Here is a 20,048-nt window from a genome sequence, read left to right as displayed (position 1 = left end):
CTTTCCTCTTCAATTTAAATTATAAAAGTTCACTGACTAATGCCCTTGCTCTCTGGCTTTCACTGACAGTAGAGGTTCACTTATATTCTCACTGCCCCACCTTAGTCCAGGTCTTCATAATCTCTCTCTTGGATTATTCTAAAAGCCTCTTAGCTGGTTTCTCTGCCTCCAGCTCCTTCTTCCTTAAACCTTGCAAAGGCACAGCTCTAATAGTATTACTTCTTTGTTCAAAAACCATGGCTTTTCTGTGTTAAATTTAGTCTTTTAAGATAGTTATGAAAAATCCTGGTGGTCAATGATAGAATTTCCAAATGATATGCTTTTGTGGCTTCTCTCTCTAACCTCTTCCCTGTCATGCTCAGATACCTTACTAGGGTTCATAGGCAAAAGGCCCAATTATTCTGCCAATATACAAGAAAAGAGGCACACACCTCCCTTGTTAGATGAACTACAGTCCAGAGAGTTTGAGGTCATTATTCCTTCCTTCCCTTTCTATCTCCTAAGTGGAGAGAATTTTATTGTTAGTCACTGTTTATAAGAGTGATACGTTACAGTTTCTTACCTTCTAGCATTATCTGACATATGGAGCAAGAGGCACACAGTTTAAAATAATTTGCTTTATGTCAAAGTATGTTTTTTGAATAAGGAGCTTTCCTAGCTTCTATGTGTATGTGCTCTATTCACCAGATCAAGCTGCTTTTGACAGTAATCACCAAATACATACTAAAATTATCTAGAAAAACATCATACATCAGGTTTAAACATTTAAGTAAAAACTCAAGACAGAATGTTCATCTACTAATAATTTATGTATTTAAAAAGAAAAAGTGTAAATAATAGAATTTTACCGAATTTTTTTTTGCTTGTGGTTCAGAGAAGTGAAATTCAGCTTTTGCCCTATCGTCTGAATTCACAGGGATTCCGTCTAACATCTGTAAGTTAGGCAGTCGAAATATAAGCACGTGGCGATGTAGCATTTTTCTACAAATCTGAATAAAGTTAAAAATAACAATTCATTCCTTAAAAAAACTCTTTATTTCAAAGATTAACCTTTATAGAGAAGCATAGACAGCAGAGATGACAGGTAACAGCTAATTTGTAGTATTAAATGATATAAATACAAACTCCCTTTTTGAAAGATTTCTCAATTCCCTGTTATGCCAAATGAAGATGAGAAGTTTTGTTTTTTTTTTTTAAACAAGGCTACCACTTGGAGATTTAGTCTCTTTTTAGAGTATATGATATTGTTCATTAACTACAGGCAATCCCAACTCATGAATAGGATTATATTATAAAAGTTCATTATAAGTAATTAGTTTGAAACTTGTATGATAATTTCCCATAGGCACTATGCAGTTTAATTCAATACACATCTATTGAACTGTATGATCCATCACTTCATAGTATTAACCTACTGTAAAAATACATATGTACGTAAGAAAGTGTGTAGAAAGTGTTAACATAGTAGGCTTGAGGCTGTTATCTTTAGAAGAATCTGTTTGCAAGGAGCTCTTGACAAGTGTTCGGTACTTGGATTTTGGAAGCTCTCCCACCATTCCTTAACTGATAAGGGTAGTTCACTATGCCTGGACTGCTTATACAAACAATAGGATTCATGTTCAACCTGCTTTCCTTCTGGGAGTCTGGAATTTTGGTATGTGATTGGCACAGGGTACCTACATGACCAGCTTCCAAAAAAACCCTTGAATGCTATTAAGTCTAATGGGATTTCCTGGGCAGAAATATAACACATTTGTTGCTACATTTTTGTTGGTGTGTGAAGAGTGCACGCTGTGTGATCCCCTCATGTGAGGGAAAGAGAGTAAGGAAGCCTGCACATGGATTCCTCCAGACTCTGCCCATGTGTTTTTCCTTCATCACCTGGCTGTGTATCCTCATTACATCACAGTAATAAATCTTAGCCATGAGTATAGCTATATGCTAAGTCCCTTGACTTTTAGCAAATCTTCTAGCAAATCTCTGAATATAGGGATGATCTGGGGTACTGACAACACAGAAGAAATATGCAACACTGTTTGTGATAACAAAAGAAAGAAAGAAAGATTATCATCAGAAGGGAATAAACTATTTTTTTAAAATGTAGTAGATACATATACATTAATGGAGAGAGATCTCTAAGCTGTAAATTGAGCTAAAAAAATGAGCACATTCAAGGCCACAAAGCCAGTTTCATAAAACCAAAGAATGTATAAATAGACTGTCTCTTCTGATTAAAATGTAGTAACACTAGAAATAAATAATAAGATAACTAAAAATACCTAATAGGTTTGAAATTAACACACATACTCCTCAATAATTCACAGATTAAAGAAGAAATCTTTTGTAAAGTAGATTCTAAGATTTTTTTTTTGATGTGGACCATTTTTTAAAAAGTCTGTTGAATTTGTTATAATATTGCTTCTGTTTCATGTTTTGGTTTTTTGGCTGCAAGGCATGTGGGATCCTAGCTCCTTGACCAGGGATCAAATCCACACCCGCTGCATTGGAGGGCAAAATCTTAACCACTGGACCACCAGGGAAGTCCCTGTAAAGTAGATTCTAAGAAATAGCAGGAAAAACACGACATATCAAAACTTTTAGGCTGTTGCTAAAGCAGTATTTTGTAACCTAAAATTTATTCATTTAGAAGAAATATTAAAAATTAATGAGCTAGGCATTCTACTCCAGAATATTTTTAAAAAGTAAATTCCAAGAAACTAAAGATAAAGGGTAGAAATTAATGAACAAAAAAGAAAAATTACACTTGATAAAACCAAAATATGGTTATTTGAAGAGATTAATATGATAGACAAACCTTTAGTAAGACTCATCAAGAATAAAAGAGAAAAAGCAAAAAAAGCCAACAAATTTAGATATAAAAAAGGTGACAAAACACAGATATAGTAGAGATTTTTAAAATTCATGAAAGTATTATGATGGAAGTACATTTAAAATTTAGATAAAAGAACAATTTTATTGAAAAATATAAGATCTCAATATTGACTTTTGAATAAATAGAAATTCCTTCTTGCCTTTTTGTTAAGAACAAGTGTAGTATCTGTTCTTATCAGTTTAATAGAAAATGGCTAGATAATATATATCAATTAAAGAGTTTGAATAAGTAGTTTAAAATCTAACTTCAAAAAATATTAAGTTCACATGGTTTTAGAGACAGGATCTAATTATCCTTCAAGGAACACACAAGTCTTCTTTTATATAAATTAATTCATAGACTAGAAAAAGAGGGAGAACTCCCCAATTAATTTTATGAGGCAAGAACAGCCTTGATGAACTTGAGTAGTATAATAAAGTAAAATTACAGAATAATTTTACTTATTTCCATAGAGATATGCTACATGAAATTTTAGCAAATTGAATCCAATAAAGTATAAAAGATGATGAAGTAGTATTCATCCCAGGAATTTAAGGATGGTTTAGCACCAGAATCTATTAATGTAATTTGCATATTAACAGATTAAAGAGAAATACTATATTACCAATTAGTTAAAATCCAGTGTCCATCCCTAATAAAAACAAGTAGTAAACTGGAATTAGAAAGGAACTGCCTTAAAATGTTGAAGGTTATCTACCCATAACCTACAGCAAACATATTTAATAGTGACAATTTAGAAGCATTCTTTTGAGGTCAGTAACTATCAGTGTGTCTATTCAGCACTGTACTAGAAGTCCTAGTCAGCATACTGACAGAAGTAAAGGAAATAAAACCATAAGGATTGGAAAGAAAGAGTCATTATTTGTAGATACTATGATTGTCTACAGAGAAAATCCAACAAAATTTACAATCCATTAGAATTTAAAAGAGAGTTCAGCAAGCTTCCTGGATAAAGAGTAATATGCAAAAATCAGAATTTCTATACTTTAGCAACAAACAACTAGAAAAATATAAAAAGATATTGTTTAAAACAGCTATTAAAACAACAGAATAAATCTTACCAAAGATGATTAAAACCTTTAGGAGAAAATCACAGACCTTTATTGAAGGACATAAAATAAACACAGGGATATTTGTGTTTGTGAAAGAGAAGGCTGAATGCTATAAATATTAGGGGAGACTGCTTATTGTATTGCTTTCTTGGTGGAAATAGCTCTATGATGTGGCACTACTGGCTCTCTCAGTCCCTTCACTCCTTCACTCGGGGAAGTAGAGCGACTTAACTGATAAATCTGGGAAGATTTTTTTTAAATAAATTTATTTATTTTATTTATTTATTTTTGACTGCATTGGGTCTTTGCTGCTGCACACGGGCTTTCTCTAGTTGTGGCGAGCGGGGGCTACCCTTCGTTGTGGTGCGCGGGCTTCTCATTGCAGTGGCTTCTCTTGTGGAGCACAGGCTCTAGGTGCGTGGGCTTCAGTAGTTGTGGCGCATGGGCTTACTTGCTCTGCGGCATGTAGGATCTTCCTGGACCAGGGCTCGAACCTGTGTCCCCTGCATTGGCAGGTGGATTCTTAACCACTGTGCCACCAGAGAAGTCCCAATCTGGGAAGATTAAACTGGGTATGTTTAGCTCCTGTCTTTCTTCTTGAGAAGGAGCTTATTGCTGGGAGAATACCTCTGCTCCTCCAGGAGAAGCTCTCCTCCCATGTGGAAAGGCCTCAGTGAAGTATTTCCTGCTACTGGGTCATCATGACTTACTTTTGGCATCTGTTAGCAGGCCCCTTTGGCTTTCTCACTAAGCTAAGCAAAATATTCTCAGCTCTCTATCTGCCACTGTCATATTTCTCAATTCGTTCAAATGTTAGGTGAGTAAGGATGCTACTTATTTGATCCCTTCAAAGACTCTGATGGGAAAGGTGGCAAATTTTTCCCAAAATTAATGTATAAATTCAGTGCAATTCCAATTAAAATATCAACAAGATTCTCATATAACTTGAGAAGCTGTTTACTGAAACTCATAGGAAGTGTAAAGGGCCAAGGATAGCCAAGACAGTGAAGAAAAAAAAAGAGAAGGTGGAAGACAAGGAAAATTAGAGGTGCTTACTCTACTCGACATCAAGACTTAATGTAAAACTTTAGTGATTAACACAGTGTAATGTTATAGGGATTGACAAATAGGCCAAGGAATACAAAGTAGAACCAAGAAGTAGACCCTCTTGTATATGACAATGACAGTTTATTTTGTAATCAGTTGGAAGAAGACACTAGTCAATAAATTGTGCTTGGATAACTGTTTATGCATATGGAAACAGATAAAATTAAATCTTTTCTCACATTATATAAAAATAAATTATATATAACTATAAATTATATTTAAAATAAATTAATAATTTAGAAAAATAACACACTCACTGGATTGCCATAAACTGTAAGCTCTCTGAGGGAAGAGATACCATCAAGTTTTTCCAGTTCTGCCATATCCTATTAAAAAATTAAGCAGTAAGTTATTATTTGGTTAGACCCAACATCTTTAAATATATGCTGATTTGAAGTAATTATATGTAAATGTTGGATTGCAACGAGTTCATGATTGAATCTTCTGAAGTGAGCTTGATTGACAATATTCTGTATTGTTGATTAAAGACAGATCTGTGTACTATTGACTCCAAATACATGACTGGGTAAAGATGACATGCTAACATGGGAAATAGGCCATACAGCAGCCCTTACGAAGAAAGACCATATTTTTTTCAGAAGACTTATGATCTATTCTAAAACTCAGATTATATTTGGTTAATTCCCAAGAGGATTGACCTAGATGTATAGAAAAGGAGGTGAATCTAGTCTAAACAATTTCAAAGGTGCATATCAAACACAATCTTAACCATGAAGGAGCATGTCATATTGAATGGACTTAATACTGATATGTCTGATGGTAATGTATATAGTTGAAAAACTATTTCTCTAGTTGAATGACTTGCCTTTGATACTGGATGGGATTATTTATTATTATCTATTTAACATTGGTGAAAGTTTGCAAATATATTTAGTTTTTGCAAAGTTATTTCTAAAATGCTATTGCTGACAAAATTTAGGCAACAAGATCAGCTTCAGGTCGTTGCTAGTTCATAGTAATAAAACAAAGTTATTGATATGCTCCTCTTCTTATTTGGGATGACTAGTGGGTTTAGCCAATTCATCTAGTAACTATAAAAATTTTTAGACCTATTTTAGATCACTTGGAAGTGGAATTTGAGAAGCCACAGGAATGCCCCAGACCCTGTGTATCCTTGAAATTATTAGTAAAGCTTGATACTGGGTAAGGTCTCAGATTCATATAAGTTGATTTGACATATTCTTTGTGTTAGCTCAGTTGCTATCACTGGAAAGATTTCCTATAGGATAGCAATTATTCTAATTTAGATTTCTTCTGGATAAAGCTTTGGAAGAACCATTGCCAGTTTTGGCAGGCTTTTTCTCAGATGAATGTTGTTTGACCCTTGATGTGTGAGTTGTATGTAATTTTCTCTCTATATATATTTCCTAGTTGCTGTGTAGAAAGGGGCACTGCTCATGATTTCCTTGTAGCCTTGAACAGGCTTTTATATCACTCCAGAAAAGACTTCCTGAACTCCAGCAAGAAGAGCCACTAACAAATATTGATCATGTATCTACTATGTACCAGACGCTTTGCTATATACTAATACAAATGTGGGCAAGAAAGACTGGTCCCTGCCCTTGCAGGGCAGTATACAGTTCAGTTTGTCTTCAAGATTGTCTTAGAGGTATGGGCAGAAATATCAAAATTGGTAAAAGGAGTGCTAACCGATCATCAGCAAAACCCTGAGAGAAATGTTAGGAGAAATACCTTCAACCCTCTTATCTGCATACTACCTCAGAAGAGAGTTTGGGCAGGCTCAGTTGGGGCAGTGGCCTAATGGAAATTGGCTGAATTATGAGCAGGTGAAACAAATGCAGGATGCTAGCTTAGGAAGCCTTGAGTGGGGAAAGATGGATTATTAAAGCCAAGTCGAAGTCCATTATCAGGAGTTGATTCAAATGTCAGGTAGACCAAGTACATATGTTAAGTTTAAAGGGGAAGAGGGCATCTGAGATTGAGATGCACAAATAGCTTGGACCAAGAGAAGTCAGGAACAAAAAATATCTCTTAGAGAATCTGCAGGTAGATGCATGTGGGTTGGTTGGGTTTTTAAGTCTAGCAGCAGGGTGAGCATTTCTGCATCCCATATAAATGATAAATAACACACTAGCAAAATTTTTATTGGTGTGCTTGGAAGCTTTATATTCAAAGGAGTTAAGTCTTGTAAATCTCATAAATAATGTTACCTGGATTTTATTATATCCTAGGAAGAGTTTCTCTAGTTTTACCAAAGGTTGTAATTTGCTCAGCTCTCGTAGTCTGTTTTCCTCTAGGTGAAGTGCCAACAGAGAGCTTGGTTTGGCAAAGGCACTATCATTAAAGGCTCTGATGCGGTTATGGTCCACTACCAATTCCTGAAGGACTTCTAAGTTGTCAAGCCCTTCAACGTGACTGATTTCATTACCTGAAAAAGATAACTCATGATATGTCAAGTGAGCCCAAACTGAATAAAAGTTATCTATCTTCATTTAAATATTTTTTTATCAAATGATTCTTTAAGAAGTGAAGTATTAAAAAGAACATATTTCCAAGGAGAAACAGAAATGTAATTTACAGGAAGGTACCATCATCATCAAATAATATTTGGCAAAATTTCTCCTTTAAGATATGATGTACAAAATGTACTGAATTGACCCAATCTGTCTGTTCAACAGTTAAGTGCTAAAATAGTTGATACTGATAAAAGTAGATGTATAGAAGTGCTGCAGAAGATATGCTTCCTATCTCATACAGCTCAATAACAAAAAAACAACCCAATCAAAAAATGGGCAGAGGACCTAAATAGACATTTCTCCAAAGAAGACATACAGATGGCTGAAGCATATGAAAAGATGCTCAACATTGCTAATTATTAGAGAAATGCAAATCAAAACTACAATGAGGTACCACCTCACACTGGTCAGAATGGCCATCATTAAAAAGCCTATAGACACTTAGGTTGCTTCTGTGTCCTGGCTATTATAAATAGTGCTGCAATGAACATTGTGGTACATGACTCTTTTTGAGTTATGGTTTTCTCAGGGTATATGCCCAGTAGTGGGATTGCTGGGTCGTATGGTAGTTCTATTTTTAGTTTTTCAAGGAACCTCCATACTGTTCTCCATAGTGGCTGTATCAATTTACATTCCCATCAGATGAATGGATAAAGAAGATATGGCACATATATACAATGGAATATTACTCAGACATAAAAAGAAACGAAATTGAGTTATTTGTAGTGAGGTGGATGGACCTAGAATCTTTCATACAGAGTGAAGTAAGTCAGAAAGAGAAAAACAATTACAGTATGCTCACACATATATATGGAATCTAAAAAAAAATGGTTCTGAAGAACCTAGGGGCAGGACAGGAATAAAGATGCAGACGTAGAGAGTGGACTTAACGACTTGGGGAGGGGGAAGCGTAAGCTGGGATGAAGTGAGAGAGTGGTATGGACATATATACACTACCAACTGTAAAATAGATAGCTAGTGGGAAGCAGCCGCATAGCACAGGGAGATCAGCTCGGTGCTTTGTGACCACCTAGGGGGTGGATAGGAAGGGTGGGAGGGAGACGCAAGAGGGAGGAGATATGGGGATATATGTATACATATAGCTGATTCACTTTGTTATACAGCAGCAACTAACACAACAATGTAAAGCAATTATACTCCAATAAAGATGTTAAAAAAAAGTCTATAAATAATAGATGCTAGAAAGGTTGCAGAGAAAAGGGAACCCTCCTACACTGTTGGTGGGAATGTAAATTGGTGCAGCCACTATGCAAAACAATATGGAGGTGCCTGAAAAAGCTAAAAATAGAGATGCCATATGATCCAGCAATCCCACTCCTGGGCATATATCTGGAGAAAACCATAATTCAAAAAGATGCATGCACCCCAATGTTCATTCCAGCACTATTTACAATATCCAAGACATGGAAGCAACCTAAATGTCCATCAACAGATGAATGGATAAAGAAGATATGGTACATAGATACAATGGAATGTTACTCAGCCATAAAAAAGAATGAGATAATGCCATTTGCAGCTACACGGATGGACCTAGAGATTATCATACTAACTGAAGTAAGTCAGAAAGAGAAAGACAAATACCATATGATATCACTTAAATGTGGAATCTAAAATATGACACAGGGCTTCCCTGGTGGCGCAGTGGTTGAGAGTCCGCCTGCCAATGCAGGGGAAGCGGGTTCGTGCCCCGGTCTGGGAGGATCCCGCATGCCGCGGAGCGGCTGGGCCCGTGAGCCATGGCCGCTGAGCCTGTGCGTCCGGAGCCTGTGCTCCGCAATGGGAGGGGCCACAACAGTGAGAGGCCCGCGTACCACAAAAAAAAAAAAATAAAAAAAAATAAAAAAAAATAAAATATGACACAAATGAACCCATCCACAAAACAGAAACAGACTCACAGACATAGAGAACAGACTGTGGTTGCCAAGAGGGAGAGGGGGTGGGGGAAATATGTACTGGAGTTTGGGACTAGCAGATGCAAACTATTATATATAGAATGGATAAGCAACAAGAGCCTACTGTGTAGCACAGGGAACTATATTCAGTATCCTGTAATAAGTCATAATGGAAAAGAATATGAAAAAGACTATATATATATATGTATAACTGAATCACTTTGATGTACACCAGGAACTAACACAGCATTGTAAATCAACTATAATTTAATTTTAAAAACAAACAAACAAAAACAACTTTTAAAAAAAGACCAAAATGCACCAGGAAGTAGTTAGAAAAGCAAAAAAAAAAAAAGATACACTTCCTGAGTATACTGGGTTATTCTAATAGGTATTCAAATAGGTATATCTAATTATTTATTAAAATAAACTAATTTGTTGTCATGTTAGGTTGGAAGAATATACCTTAATTATGCTGTTATTTCTTTCTCAACATATTTTTGCCCTGCAACTACATTAAAAAATTAAGAATTTATTACATTCATTAAAACCTCAATCCTTTCATTATAACCTATGATTTCTCTCAGCTGTAGCAATCAATAGTTTTATACGTATGAATGATAACTTATATAAGAAGAGAACCCTTGAGTTGACCCAATGCTTTTATGTGTGTTTTCTATTAGATTCTTCAAATAGGACAGGGAAAATTTTATCCTTTTTTAATGATCAGAAAACTGAGGGTCAGAGAAACTGTCTTGCTCGATGACATAAAAGTGGCAATACCAGGCCTACCCTAGACCTTTTACAATGCTGCTTCTGTGCCATTCTATCTTTCATCCATTATTTATCCTCTTTGTTACTGGACTGAATTGTGTCCCCCCCAATTAATATGTGGAAGTCTTAACCCCTAGCCCCTCAGAACATTGCTGTATTTCGGTCTTTAAAGAGGTAACTAACGTTAAATGAGGTCATTGGGTGATCACTAATCCAATATCACTGGTGTCCTTATGTGAAGAGGAGATTAGGACACAGAGGGAAGGCCATGTGAAGATACAGAGTACAATTATAAGCCAAGAAGAGAGGCCCTCAGAAGTGACCAACCCTGCTGATATCTTGATCTTGGACTTCTGGCCTCCAGAACTGTGAGGAAATAAATTTTTGTTTAAGCCACCCAGGCTGTGGTACTTTGTTATTGCAGTCCTAGCAAACTAATATATTACTGAACATGTGATCCCACTTTCTTGGAGTTCTTCTCTTTGTAATTTAACATATTTAATTGAACTTAAGACGCCAACAATTGTTAAGATATGTCAATATTTTATGTATACTAAGAAAGGAAAAAAACATGGCTAGATAAACTATGTTATGCCATCAATTAAGATACAACCTGATTTCAAGACATGTTAAAATATAAAAAGTAGGTGTCTCAGAATTGAGGAAATATGAGAAAGTTACCTTATTTTGTTTTATTCCTTAGAGAAATTGATAACATCATGACCTTCAATAAAATTGCTCACAGAATTAAATCACAGACTTTGAAACATTACCAGTGCCTTACTTAAGAATGAAAAAAAGACTGTTCAAGTCAGACTGAGAAAAATGACTCAGTTGTGTTAATATATTACTTTCATGAAATTATGTATTTGGACGGTCACTTTTAATAAAGTCCAGTGGTATAAAAATCACGTGAAATAGCTTTAAGTGCTGAATAATGTCTACAGTAGCATATTTTTGGCTATTTTTCATTTTAGAATGCTCACTAAACATATTTAAGAGAGAAAACTCCAAAACAAGAGTGCTAAATGTGATTTCAGGGATCTTATATTTAACTAGCAGAATTTGCCATTGTTAGAAAACTCCCACTTATTTATTTACTTTTAAATCTTTAAAAATTTTACTTATGAGATATTATTTATTTCCTTCTTAACAGTTCATTTTTCTTTAATATCTTTATTGGAGTATAATTGCTTTACAATATTGTGTTAGTTGCAGCTGTATAACAAAGTGAATCAGATATATGTATACATATATCCCCATATCCCCTCCCTCTTGCAACTCCCTCCCACCCTCCTTATCCCACCCCTCTAAGTGGTCACAAAGCACCAAGCTGATCACCCTGTGTGATGCAGCTGCTTCCCACTAGCTAGCTATTTTACATTTGGTAGTGTATATATGTCAGTGCTACTCTCTAACTTGGTCCCAGCTTACCCTTCCCCCTCCCCACGTCCTCAAGTCCATTCTCTACATCTGCATCATCTACATCTCTATTCCTGTCCTGCCCCTATGTTCATCAGAACCATTTTTTCTTTTTTTTTTAGATTCCATATTTATGTGTTAGCATATGGTATTAGCTTTTCTCTTTCTGACTTACTACACTCTGTATGACAGAGTCTAGGTCAACCCACCTCACTACAAATAGCCCAATTTTGTTTCCTTTTATGGCTGAGTAATAGTCCATTGTATATATGTGCCACATCTTCTTTATCCATTCATCTGTTGATGGATACTTAGGTTACTTCCATGTTCTGGCTATTGTAAATGTGTTGCAATGAACATTCTGGTACATGACTCTTTCTGAATTATGGTTTTCTAGGGTATATGCCCATAGTGGGATTGCTGGGTCATATGGTAGCTCTATTTTTAGTTTTTTAAGGAACCTCCACTATCTATCTACCTTACGTTTGGTAGTGTATATATGGCCATGCCTCTCTTTCGCTTTGTCACAGCTTACCCTTCCCCCTCCCCATATCCTCAAGTCCATTCTCAAGTAGGTCTGTGTCTTTATTCCCGTTTTACCCCTAGGTTCTTCATGACATTTTTTTTTTAATTCCATATATATGTGTTAGCATACGGTATTTGTCTTTCTCTTTCTGACTTACTTCACTCTGTATGACAGACTCTAGGTCTATCCACCTCATTACAAATAGCTCAGTTTCGTTTCTTTTTATGGCTGAGTAATATTCCATTGTATATATGTGCCACATCTTCTTTATCCATTCATCCGATGATGGACACTTAGGTTGTTTCCAGCTCCGGGCTATTGTGAATAGAGCTGCAATGAACATTTTGGTACATGTCTCTTTTTGAATTATGGTTTTCTCAGGGTATATGCCTAGTAGTGGGATTGCTGGGTCATATGGTAGCTCTATTTTTAGTTTTTTAAGGAACCTCCATACTGTTCTCCATAGTGGCTGTATCAATTTACATTCCCACGAACAGTGCAAAAGTGTTCCCTTTTCTCCACACGCTCTCCAGCATTTATTGTTTGTAGATTTTTTGATGATGGCCATTCTGAACGGTGTGAGGTGATACCTCATTGTAGTTTTTTGGGTTTTTTTTTTTTTTGTTTGCGGTACGCAGGCCTCTCATCTCTGTGGCCTCTCCCGTTGTGGAGCACAGGCTCCGGACACGCAGGCTCAGCGGCCATGGCTCACGGGCCCAGCCTCTCCGTGGCATGTGGGATCCTCCCACACCGGGGCACGAACCCGTGCCCCCTGCATCAGCAGGCGGACTCGCAACCACTGCACCACCAGGGGAGCCCCTCATTGTACTTTTGATTTGTATTTCTCTAATGATTAGTGATGGTGAGCATCCTTTCATGTGTTTGTTGGCAATCTGTATATCTTCTTTGGAGAAACGTCTATTTAGATCTTCTGCCCATTTTTGGATTGGGTTGTTTGTTCTTTTGATATTGAGCTGCATGAGCTGTTTATATATTTTGGAGATTAATCCTTTGTCCCTTGATTCATTTGCAGATATTTTCTCCCATTCTGAGGGTTGTCTTTTCGTCTTGTTTATGGTTTCCTTTGCTGTGCAAAAGTTTTTAAGTTTCATTAGGTCCCATTTGTTTATTTTTGTTTTTATTTCAAAACAAAAAGGGTGGGTCAAAAAGGATCTTGCTGTGGTTTATGTCAGAGTGTTCTTCCTATGATTTCCTCTAAGAGTTTTATAGTGTCTAGCCTTACATTTAGGTCTCTAATCCATTTTGATTTTATTTTTGTGTATGGTGTTAGGAAGTGTTCTAATTTCATTCTTTTACTTATAGCTGTCCAGTTTTCCCAGCACCACTTATTGAACAGGCTGTCTTTTCTGCATTGTATATTCTTGCCTCCTTTATCAAAGATAAGGTGACCATATGTGCATGGGTTTATCTCTGGGCTTTCTATCCTGTTCCATTGATCTATATTTCTGTTTTTGTGCCAGTACCATACTGTCTTGATTACTGTAGCTTTGTAGTATAGGCTGAAGTCAAGGAGCCTGATTCCTCCAGATCCATTTTTCTTTTTCAAGATTGCTTTGGTTATTTGGGGTCTTTCCACACAAATTGTGAAATTTTTTGTTCTAGTACTATGAAAAATGCCCTTGGTAGTTTGATAGGGATTGCAATGAATCTGTAAATAGCTTTGGGTAGTATAGTCATTTTCACAATGTTGATTCTTCCAATCCAAAACATGGTATATCTCTCCATCTGTTGGTATCATCTTTAATATCTTTCATCAGTGTCTTATACTTTTCTGCATACAGGTCTTTTGTCTCCTTAGGTAGGTTTATTCCTAGGCATTTTATTCTTTTTGTTGCAATGGTAAATGGGAGTGTTTCCTTAATTTCTCTTTCAGATTTTTCAACATTAGTGTATAGGAATGCAAGAGATTTCTGTGCATTAATTTTGTATGCTGCTACTTAACCAGATTCACTGATTAGCTTTACTAGTTTTCTGGTAGCATCTTTAGGATTCTCTATGTAAAGTATCATGTCATCTGCAAACAGTGCCAGCTTTACTTCTTCTTTTCTGATTTGGATTCCTTTTATTTCTTTTTCTTCTCTAATTGCTGTGGCTAAAACTTCCAAAGCTATGTTGAATAATAGTGGTGAGAGTGGGATCCTTGTCTTGTTCCTGATTTTAGAGGAAATGGTTTCAGTTTTTCACCATTGATAATGATGTTGGTTGTGGGTTTATCATATATGGCCTTTATTATGTTGAGGTAAGTTCCCTCTATGCCTACTTTCTGGAGAGTTTTTTATCATAAATGCGTGTTGAATTTTGTTGAAAGCTTTTTCTACAGCTATGGAGATGATCATATGGTTTTTATCCTTCAGTTTGTTAATATGGGGTATCACATTGATTGATTTGCATATATTGAAGAATCCTTGCATCCCTGGGATACACCCCCACTTGATCATGGTGTATGATCCTTTTAATGTGCTGTTGGATTCTGTTTGCTAGTATTTTGTTGAGGATTTTTGCATCTATGTTCATGAGTAACATTGGTCTTTAGTTTTCTTTTTTGTGACATCTTTGGTTTTGGCATCAGGGTGATGGTGGCCTTGTAGAATGCGTTCGGGAGTGTTCCTCCCTCTGCTATATTTTGGAAGAGTTTGAGAAGGATAGGTGTTAGCTTTTCTCCAAAAGTTTGATAGAATTCGCCTGTGAAGCCATCTGGTCCTGGGCTTTTGTTTGTTGGAAGATTTTTAATCACACTTTCAATTTCAGTGCTTGTGGTTGGTCTGCTTATATTTTCTATTTCTTCCTGGTTCAGTCTCGGAAGGTTGTGCGTTTCTAAGAATTTGTCCCTTTCTTCCAGGTTGTCCATTTTTTTGGCATACAGTTGCATGTAGTAATCCCTCATGATTCTTTGTATTTCTGTAGTGTCAGTTGTTACTTCTCCTTTTTCATTTCTAATTCTGTTGATTTGAGTCCTCTCCCTTTTTTTCTTGAAAAGTCTGGCTAATGGTTGATCAATTCAGTTTATCTTCTCAAAGAACCAGCTTTTAGTTTTATTGTTCTTTGCTATTGTGTCCTTCACTTCTTTTTCATTCATTTCTGACCTTATCTTTATGCTTTCTTTCCTTCTGCTAACTTTGGGGCTTTTCTGTTCTTCTTCCTCTAATTGCTTTAGGTGTAAGGTTAGGTTGTTTATTTGAGCTTTTTCTTGTTTCTTGATGTAGGATTGTATTGCTATAAACTTCCCTCTTAGACCTGCTTTTGATGCATCCCATAGATTTTGGGTTGTTGTGTTTTCATTGCCATTTGTTTCTAGGTATTTTTTGATTTCCTCTTTGATTTCTTCAGTGATCTCTTCGTTATTTGGTAGCATATTGTTAGCCTCCATGTGTTTGTATTTTTTACATTTTCTTTCCTGTAATTGATATCTAGTCTCATAGCATTGTGGTTGGAAAAGATACTTGATACGATTTCAATTTTCTTAAATTTACCAAGGCTTGATTTGTGGCCCAAGATATGATCTATCCTGGAGAATGTTCCATGAGCACTTGAGAAGAAAGTGTATTCAGTCATTTTTGGATGGAATGTCCTATAAATATCAATTAAGTCCATCTTGTTTAATGTATCATTTAAAGCTTGTGTTTCCTTATTTATTTTCATTTTGGATGATCTGTCCATTGGTGAAAGTGGGGTGTTAAAGTCCCCTACTATGATTTTGTTACTGTCGATTTCCCCTTTTATGGCTGTTAGCATTTGCCTTATGTATTGAGGTGCTCCTATGTTGGGTGCATAAATATTTACAATTGTTATATCTTCTTCTTGGATTGATCCTTAGCTCATTATGTAGTGTCCTTGTCTCTTGTAATAGTCTTTATTTTAAAGTCTATTTTATCTGATATGAGAATTGCTACTCCAGCTTTCTTTTGATTTCCATTTGCATGGAATATCTTTTTCCATCACCTCACTTTCAGTCTGTATGTGTCTCTAGGTCTGAAGTGGGTCTCTTGTAGACAGCATATATATGGGTCTTGTTTTTGTATCCATTCAGCCAGTCTATGTCTTTTGGTTGGAGCATTCAATTCATTTACATTTAAGATAATTATCAATATGTATGTTCCTATTACCATTTGCTTAATTGTTTTGGGTTTGTTATTGTAGGTCTTTTCCTTCTCTTGTGTCTCCTGTCTATAGAAGTTCCTTAGGCATTTGTTGTAAAGCTGGTTTGGTAGTGTTGAATTCTCTTCACTTTTGCTTGTCTGTAAAGGTTTTAATTTCTCCATTGAATCTGAATGAGATCCTTGCTGGGTAGAGTAATCTTGGTTGTAGGGTTTTCCCTTTCATCACTTTAAACATGTCCCTTCTGGCTTGCATAGTTTCTGCTGAAAGATCAGCTGTTAACCTTATGGGGATTCCCTTGTATGTTATTTGTTGTTTTTCCCTTGCTGCTTTTAATATTTTTTCTTTGTATTTAATTTTTGATAGTTTGATTAATATGTGTCTTGGTGTGTTTCCCCTTGGATTTATCCTGTATGGGACTCTCTGCACTTCCTGGACTTGATTGACTATTTCCTTTCCCATGTTAGGGAAGTTTTCAACTATAATCTCTTCAAATATTTTCTCAGATCCTTTTTTCTCTTCTTCTTCTGGGACCCCTATAATTCGAATGTTGGTGTGTTTAATGTTGTCCCTGAGGTCTCTGAGGCTGTCCTCAATTCTTCTCATTCTTTTTTGTTTATTCTGCTCTTTGGTAGTTTTTTCCACTATTTTATCTTCCAGGTCACTTATCCGTTCTTCTGCCTCAGTTATTCTGCTATTGATCCCTTCTAGAGAATATTAAATTTCATTTCTTGTGTTCTTCATCATTGCTTGTTTGCTCTTTAATTCTTCTAGGTCCTTGTTAAACGTTTCTTGTATTTTCTCCATTCTGTTTCTAAGATTTTGGAACATCTTTACTGTCATTTCTCTGAGTTCTGTTTTACGTAGCTGCCTATTTCCCCTTCATTTGTTTGGTCTGGTGGGTTTTTACCATACTCCTTCATCTGCTGCATATTTCTGTCTTCCCATTTAGCTTAACTTACTGTGTTTGGGGTCTCTTTTTCACAGCATGCAGGTTCGTAATTCCTGTTGTTTTTGGTGTCTGCCCCCTGTGAGTAAGGTTGGTTCAATGGCTTGTGTAGGCTTCCTGGTGGAGGGCACTGGTGCCTGTGTTCTGGTGGGTTGGGCTGGCTGTTGTCTTTCTGGTGAGCAGGGCTGCTTCCGGTGGTGTGTTTTGGGGGTGTCTGTGCATTTAGTATGATTTTAGGTAGCCTCTCTGCTAATCCGTGGGATTGTGTTCCTGTTTTGCTAGTTGTTTGGCATGGGGTGTCCAGCACTGGAGCTTGCTAGCCGTTGAGTGGAGCTGGGTCTTAGTGTTGAGACAGAGATCTCTGGGAGAGCTCTTGCCAATTGTTATTACTTGGGGCTGGGAGGTCTCTGGTGGTCCAGTGTCCTTAACTTGGCTCTCCCACCCCAGACACTCAGGTCTGCTATCAGGCCAGAGCATCAAGACCCTGTCAGCCACATGGCTCAGAAGAAAAGGGAGAAAAAAAGAAAGAAAAAATAAATAAATTAAATTAAATTAAAATTTAAAAAAATTTTTTAATTATTAAAATAAAAAAATTAAAACGTAATTAAAAAAAGAAGAGAGCAACCAAACCAATAAACAAATCCACCAATGATAACAAGCGCTAAAAACTATACTAAGATAAACATAAAAATCAGAAACAAGTCAGTCTCAGACAGCAAACCTGAAGTCTACAATTTACCGTCTCCACCAGTGAAGGGGCTTCCTATTGTGTAGAAACTTTTCCTCCTTCACAGCTCCCTCCCAGAGGTGGAAGTCCCATCCCTATTCTTTTGTCTCTGTTTTTACTTTTTTTTGTTGTTCCACCCAGGTACGTAGGGATTTCTTGCCCTTGGGAAGTCTGAGGTCTTCTGCCAACGTTCAGTAGGTGTTCTGTAGGAGTGTTCCACATGCAGATGTATTTTTGATGTATTTGTGAGGAGGAAGGTGATCTCCACGTCCTACTCCTCCACCATCTTGATGGTCTCCCAACTCCCACTTATTTAACTAGATAGTTACATTTTAGATAAATTTGACTCTTAACCCTTAAGATTCTAACTTGCTTCCCTACAGCCCCACCCTTCCCTTTCCCTAAAGACTGTACCTTTCCCACCATCTTGCAAACTTAACACAACATGTGAAATGTAATTTCATTAACTCTACGGTAGACCATGGCATGGCCTCATCTTATCACTGCCTACATTTGTGTACTCCTCTACAACTTTTGCCCTCTTCCCTCTTTAGACTGACCTTAGAATTATCTCCTCCTTTTCAGTATCTTTAACCTAACTCACCTCTTTACAAACCTTTAAAATATGCTTTTAATTTCACTAGCTACCATCTGATCTCTTACCTTCTTTTCAGGGACAAGTTCCTTGAGCATGCAACCTCTGTTTGTTGTCTTTACTGCCTATCCAACCACTTCCCTCTATATTGCTTTCACTTTGGTTTTTGCTCTTCCCACACTTCCAAATCTGATACTCTGAAGGTTACTAGTGGTCTCCTTTTTTGTTGAATCCAATTGTGTACATCCAGTATTTTTTTCATAGGCCTCATTCTTTTTGTCATTTGACTTTAGGTCAATCACCCTCATTTCTCCTGACATTTAGAGTTTGTATTTCTTGGTTTTCTTTCAAAATTTTGTGAATGTCTCCTTTACTGGTGGTTATTCCACCCTTCTTAATACTGGGTGTGGGATGTGGAAGGGAATTGCTGAGAGGTAGTGGGTTTGTCTCCACATCTCTTTTTGGCTTTTCATTCTTTCTCTATACTTATTTCCTAAGTAAGCACATATGCTATGACTTTACCTGTTACCTCCACTGGGATAATTCTAAAATATACATCTCCAGTTCTGACCTGTGGTGCAGTACTACAACTTGAAAAAGTTTCCATTTTAATGTCTCAAATTTGTCACAACACTAACTAATCTTTCCCTAGCTTTAGTACCTCATTTTGCCCAATCTCTTAAGAAAGCATGCAAACATCTTGAACTATTTTTCTTTCCTTGTATATCTAGTCATTAAGTACTAATATTTACTTCTTTTAAACTGCATTTTGGACTCACCCTTTCCACTGACACCACTCTAGCCCCATTATGTCATTCATGCTGCATAGAAAATGCCATGTGTTTTGGTGTCAGAGCTAGAATGCAATATTCTATAGCTCTAGAATATCACATTTACATTATTTATATAAATAACCCAAGATAAACCCATTAGTGATTACTAAAATATTTTTGTCAATGAATCTGTTTTAATGTTGACGCTTATATTTGCTTTCAAAACAGGATGATAATCAAATCAGTTTTTAATAATAAAGACTTACACATGAACAGGTTGCTACTCACCCTGAAGAAAGAGGAATTTTAACTTTCTTAGTCTGTTAAGTTGTAGCTGAATCAGATTACAAATTCCATTGTAGCCCAAATGAAGAACTTCTAAACTGTGCATTATTGGAGGCAAATTTTCACTGCTCATTGTATCTCTGAAACACACATGTAAGTTTGAGCCCATAAACTTAATTTCAAACCAGCTGTTTGTATAAACATGAAAAGACAGTTTAGTATGTACTTACTATAAATTGAAGTTTAAAAAGAAAAAGAATGTATTTACTAATAAATCAAACTATAATATTCTGTCTTCATAATTTATATAATCACGTTTTCTTCTTTAAAAACAGTTTTATATGCTAAAGAACAAAGAAATACAGAAAGAGTTACTTGAAATAAAAAAGCAAGAGCCAGTGCAATCAGGCAAGGAAAA

At 36.2% G+C, this 20,048-nt stretch overlaps 1 protein-coding gene across 1 annotated transcript in view; it reads right to left on the bottom strand.

The window, feature by feature from the left end:
- The window catches only part of LRRC9 (leucine rich repeat containing 9), a gene marked incomplete at both ends in the record, with an annotated part of 95,737 nt that overhangs the window by 6,350 nt on the left and 69,339 nt on the right, over window positions 1-20,048 (bottom strand). The window contains 4 exons of the mRNA XM_079700504.1: window positions 849-989; window positions 5,310-5,378; window positions 7,245-7,462; window positions 19,634-19,770. Coding sequence (XP_079556630.1) covers window positions 849-989; window positions 5,310-5,378; window positions 7,245-7,462; window positions 19,634-19,770 — 565 coding nt within the window. The remainder of the gene's footprint in view (window positions 1-848; window positions 990-5,309; window positions 5,379-7,244; window positions 7,463-19,633; window positions 19,771-20,048) is intronic.

The sequence above is a fragment of the Hyperoodon ampullatus genome (assembly GCF_949752795.1).
Source record: "Hyperoodon ampullatus genome assembly, chromosome: 3".
Classification (NCBI taxonomy): Eukaryota; Metazoa; Chordata; class Mammalia; order Artiodactyla; family Ziphiidae; genus Hyperoodon; species Hyperoodon ampullatus.
Note: the sequence above shows the minus strand (reverse complement) of the source record. Positions and strands in the feature narration are given on the sequence as shown.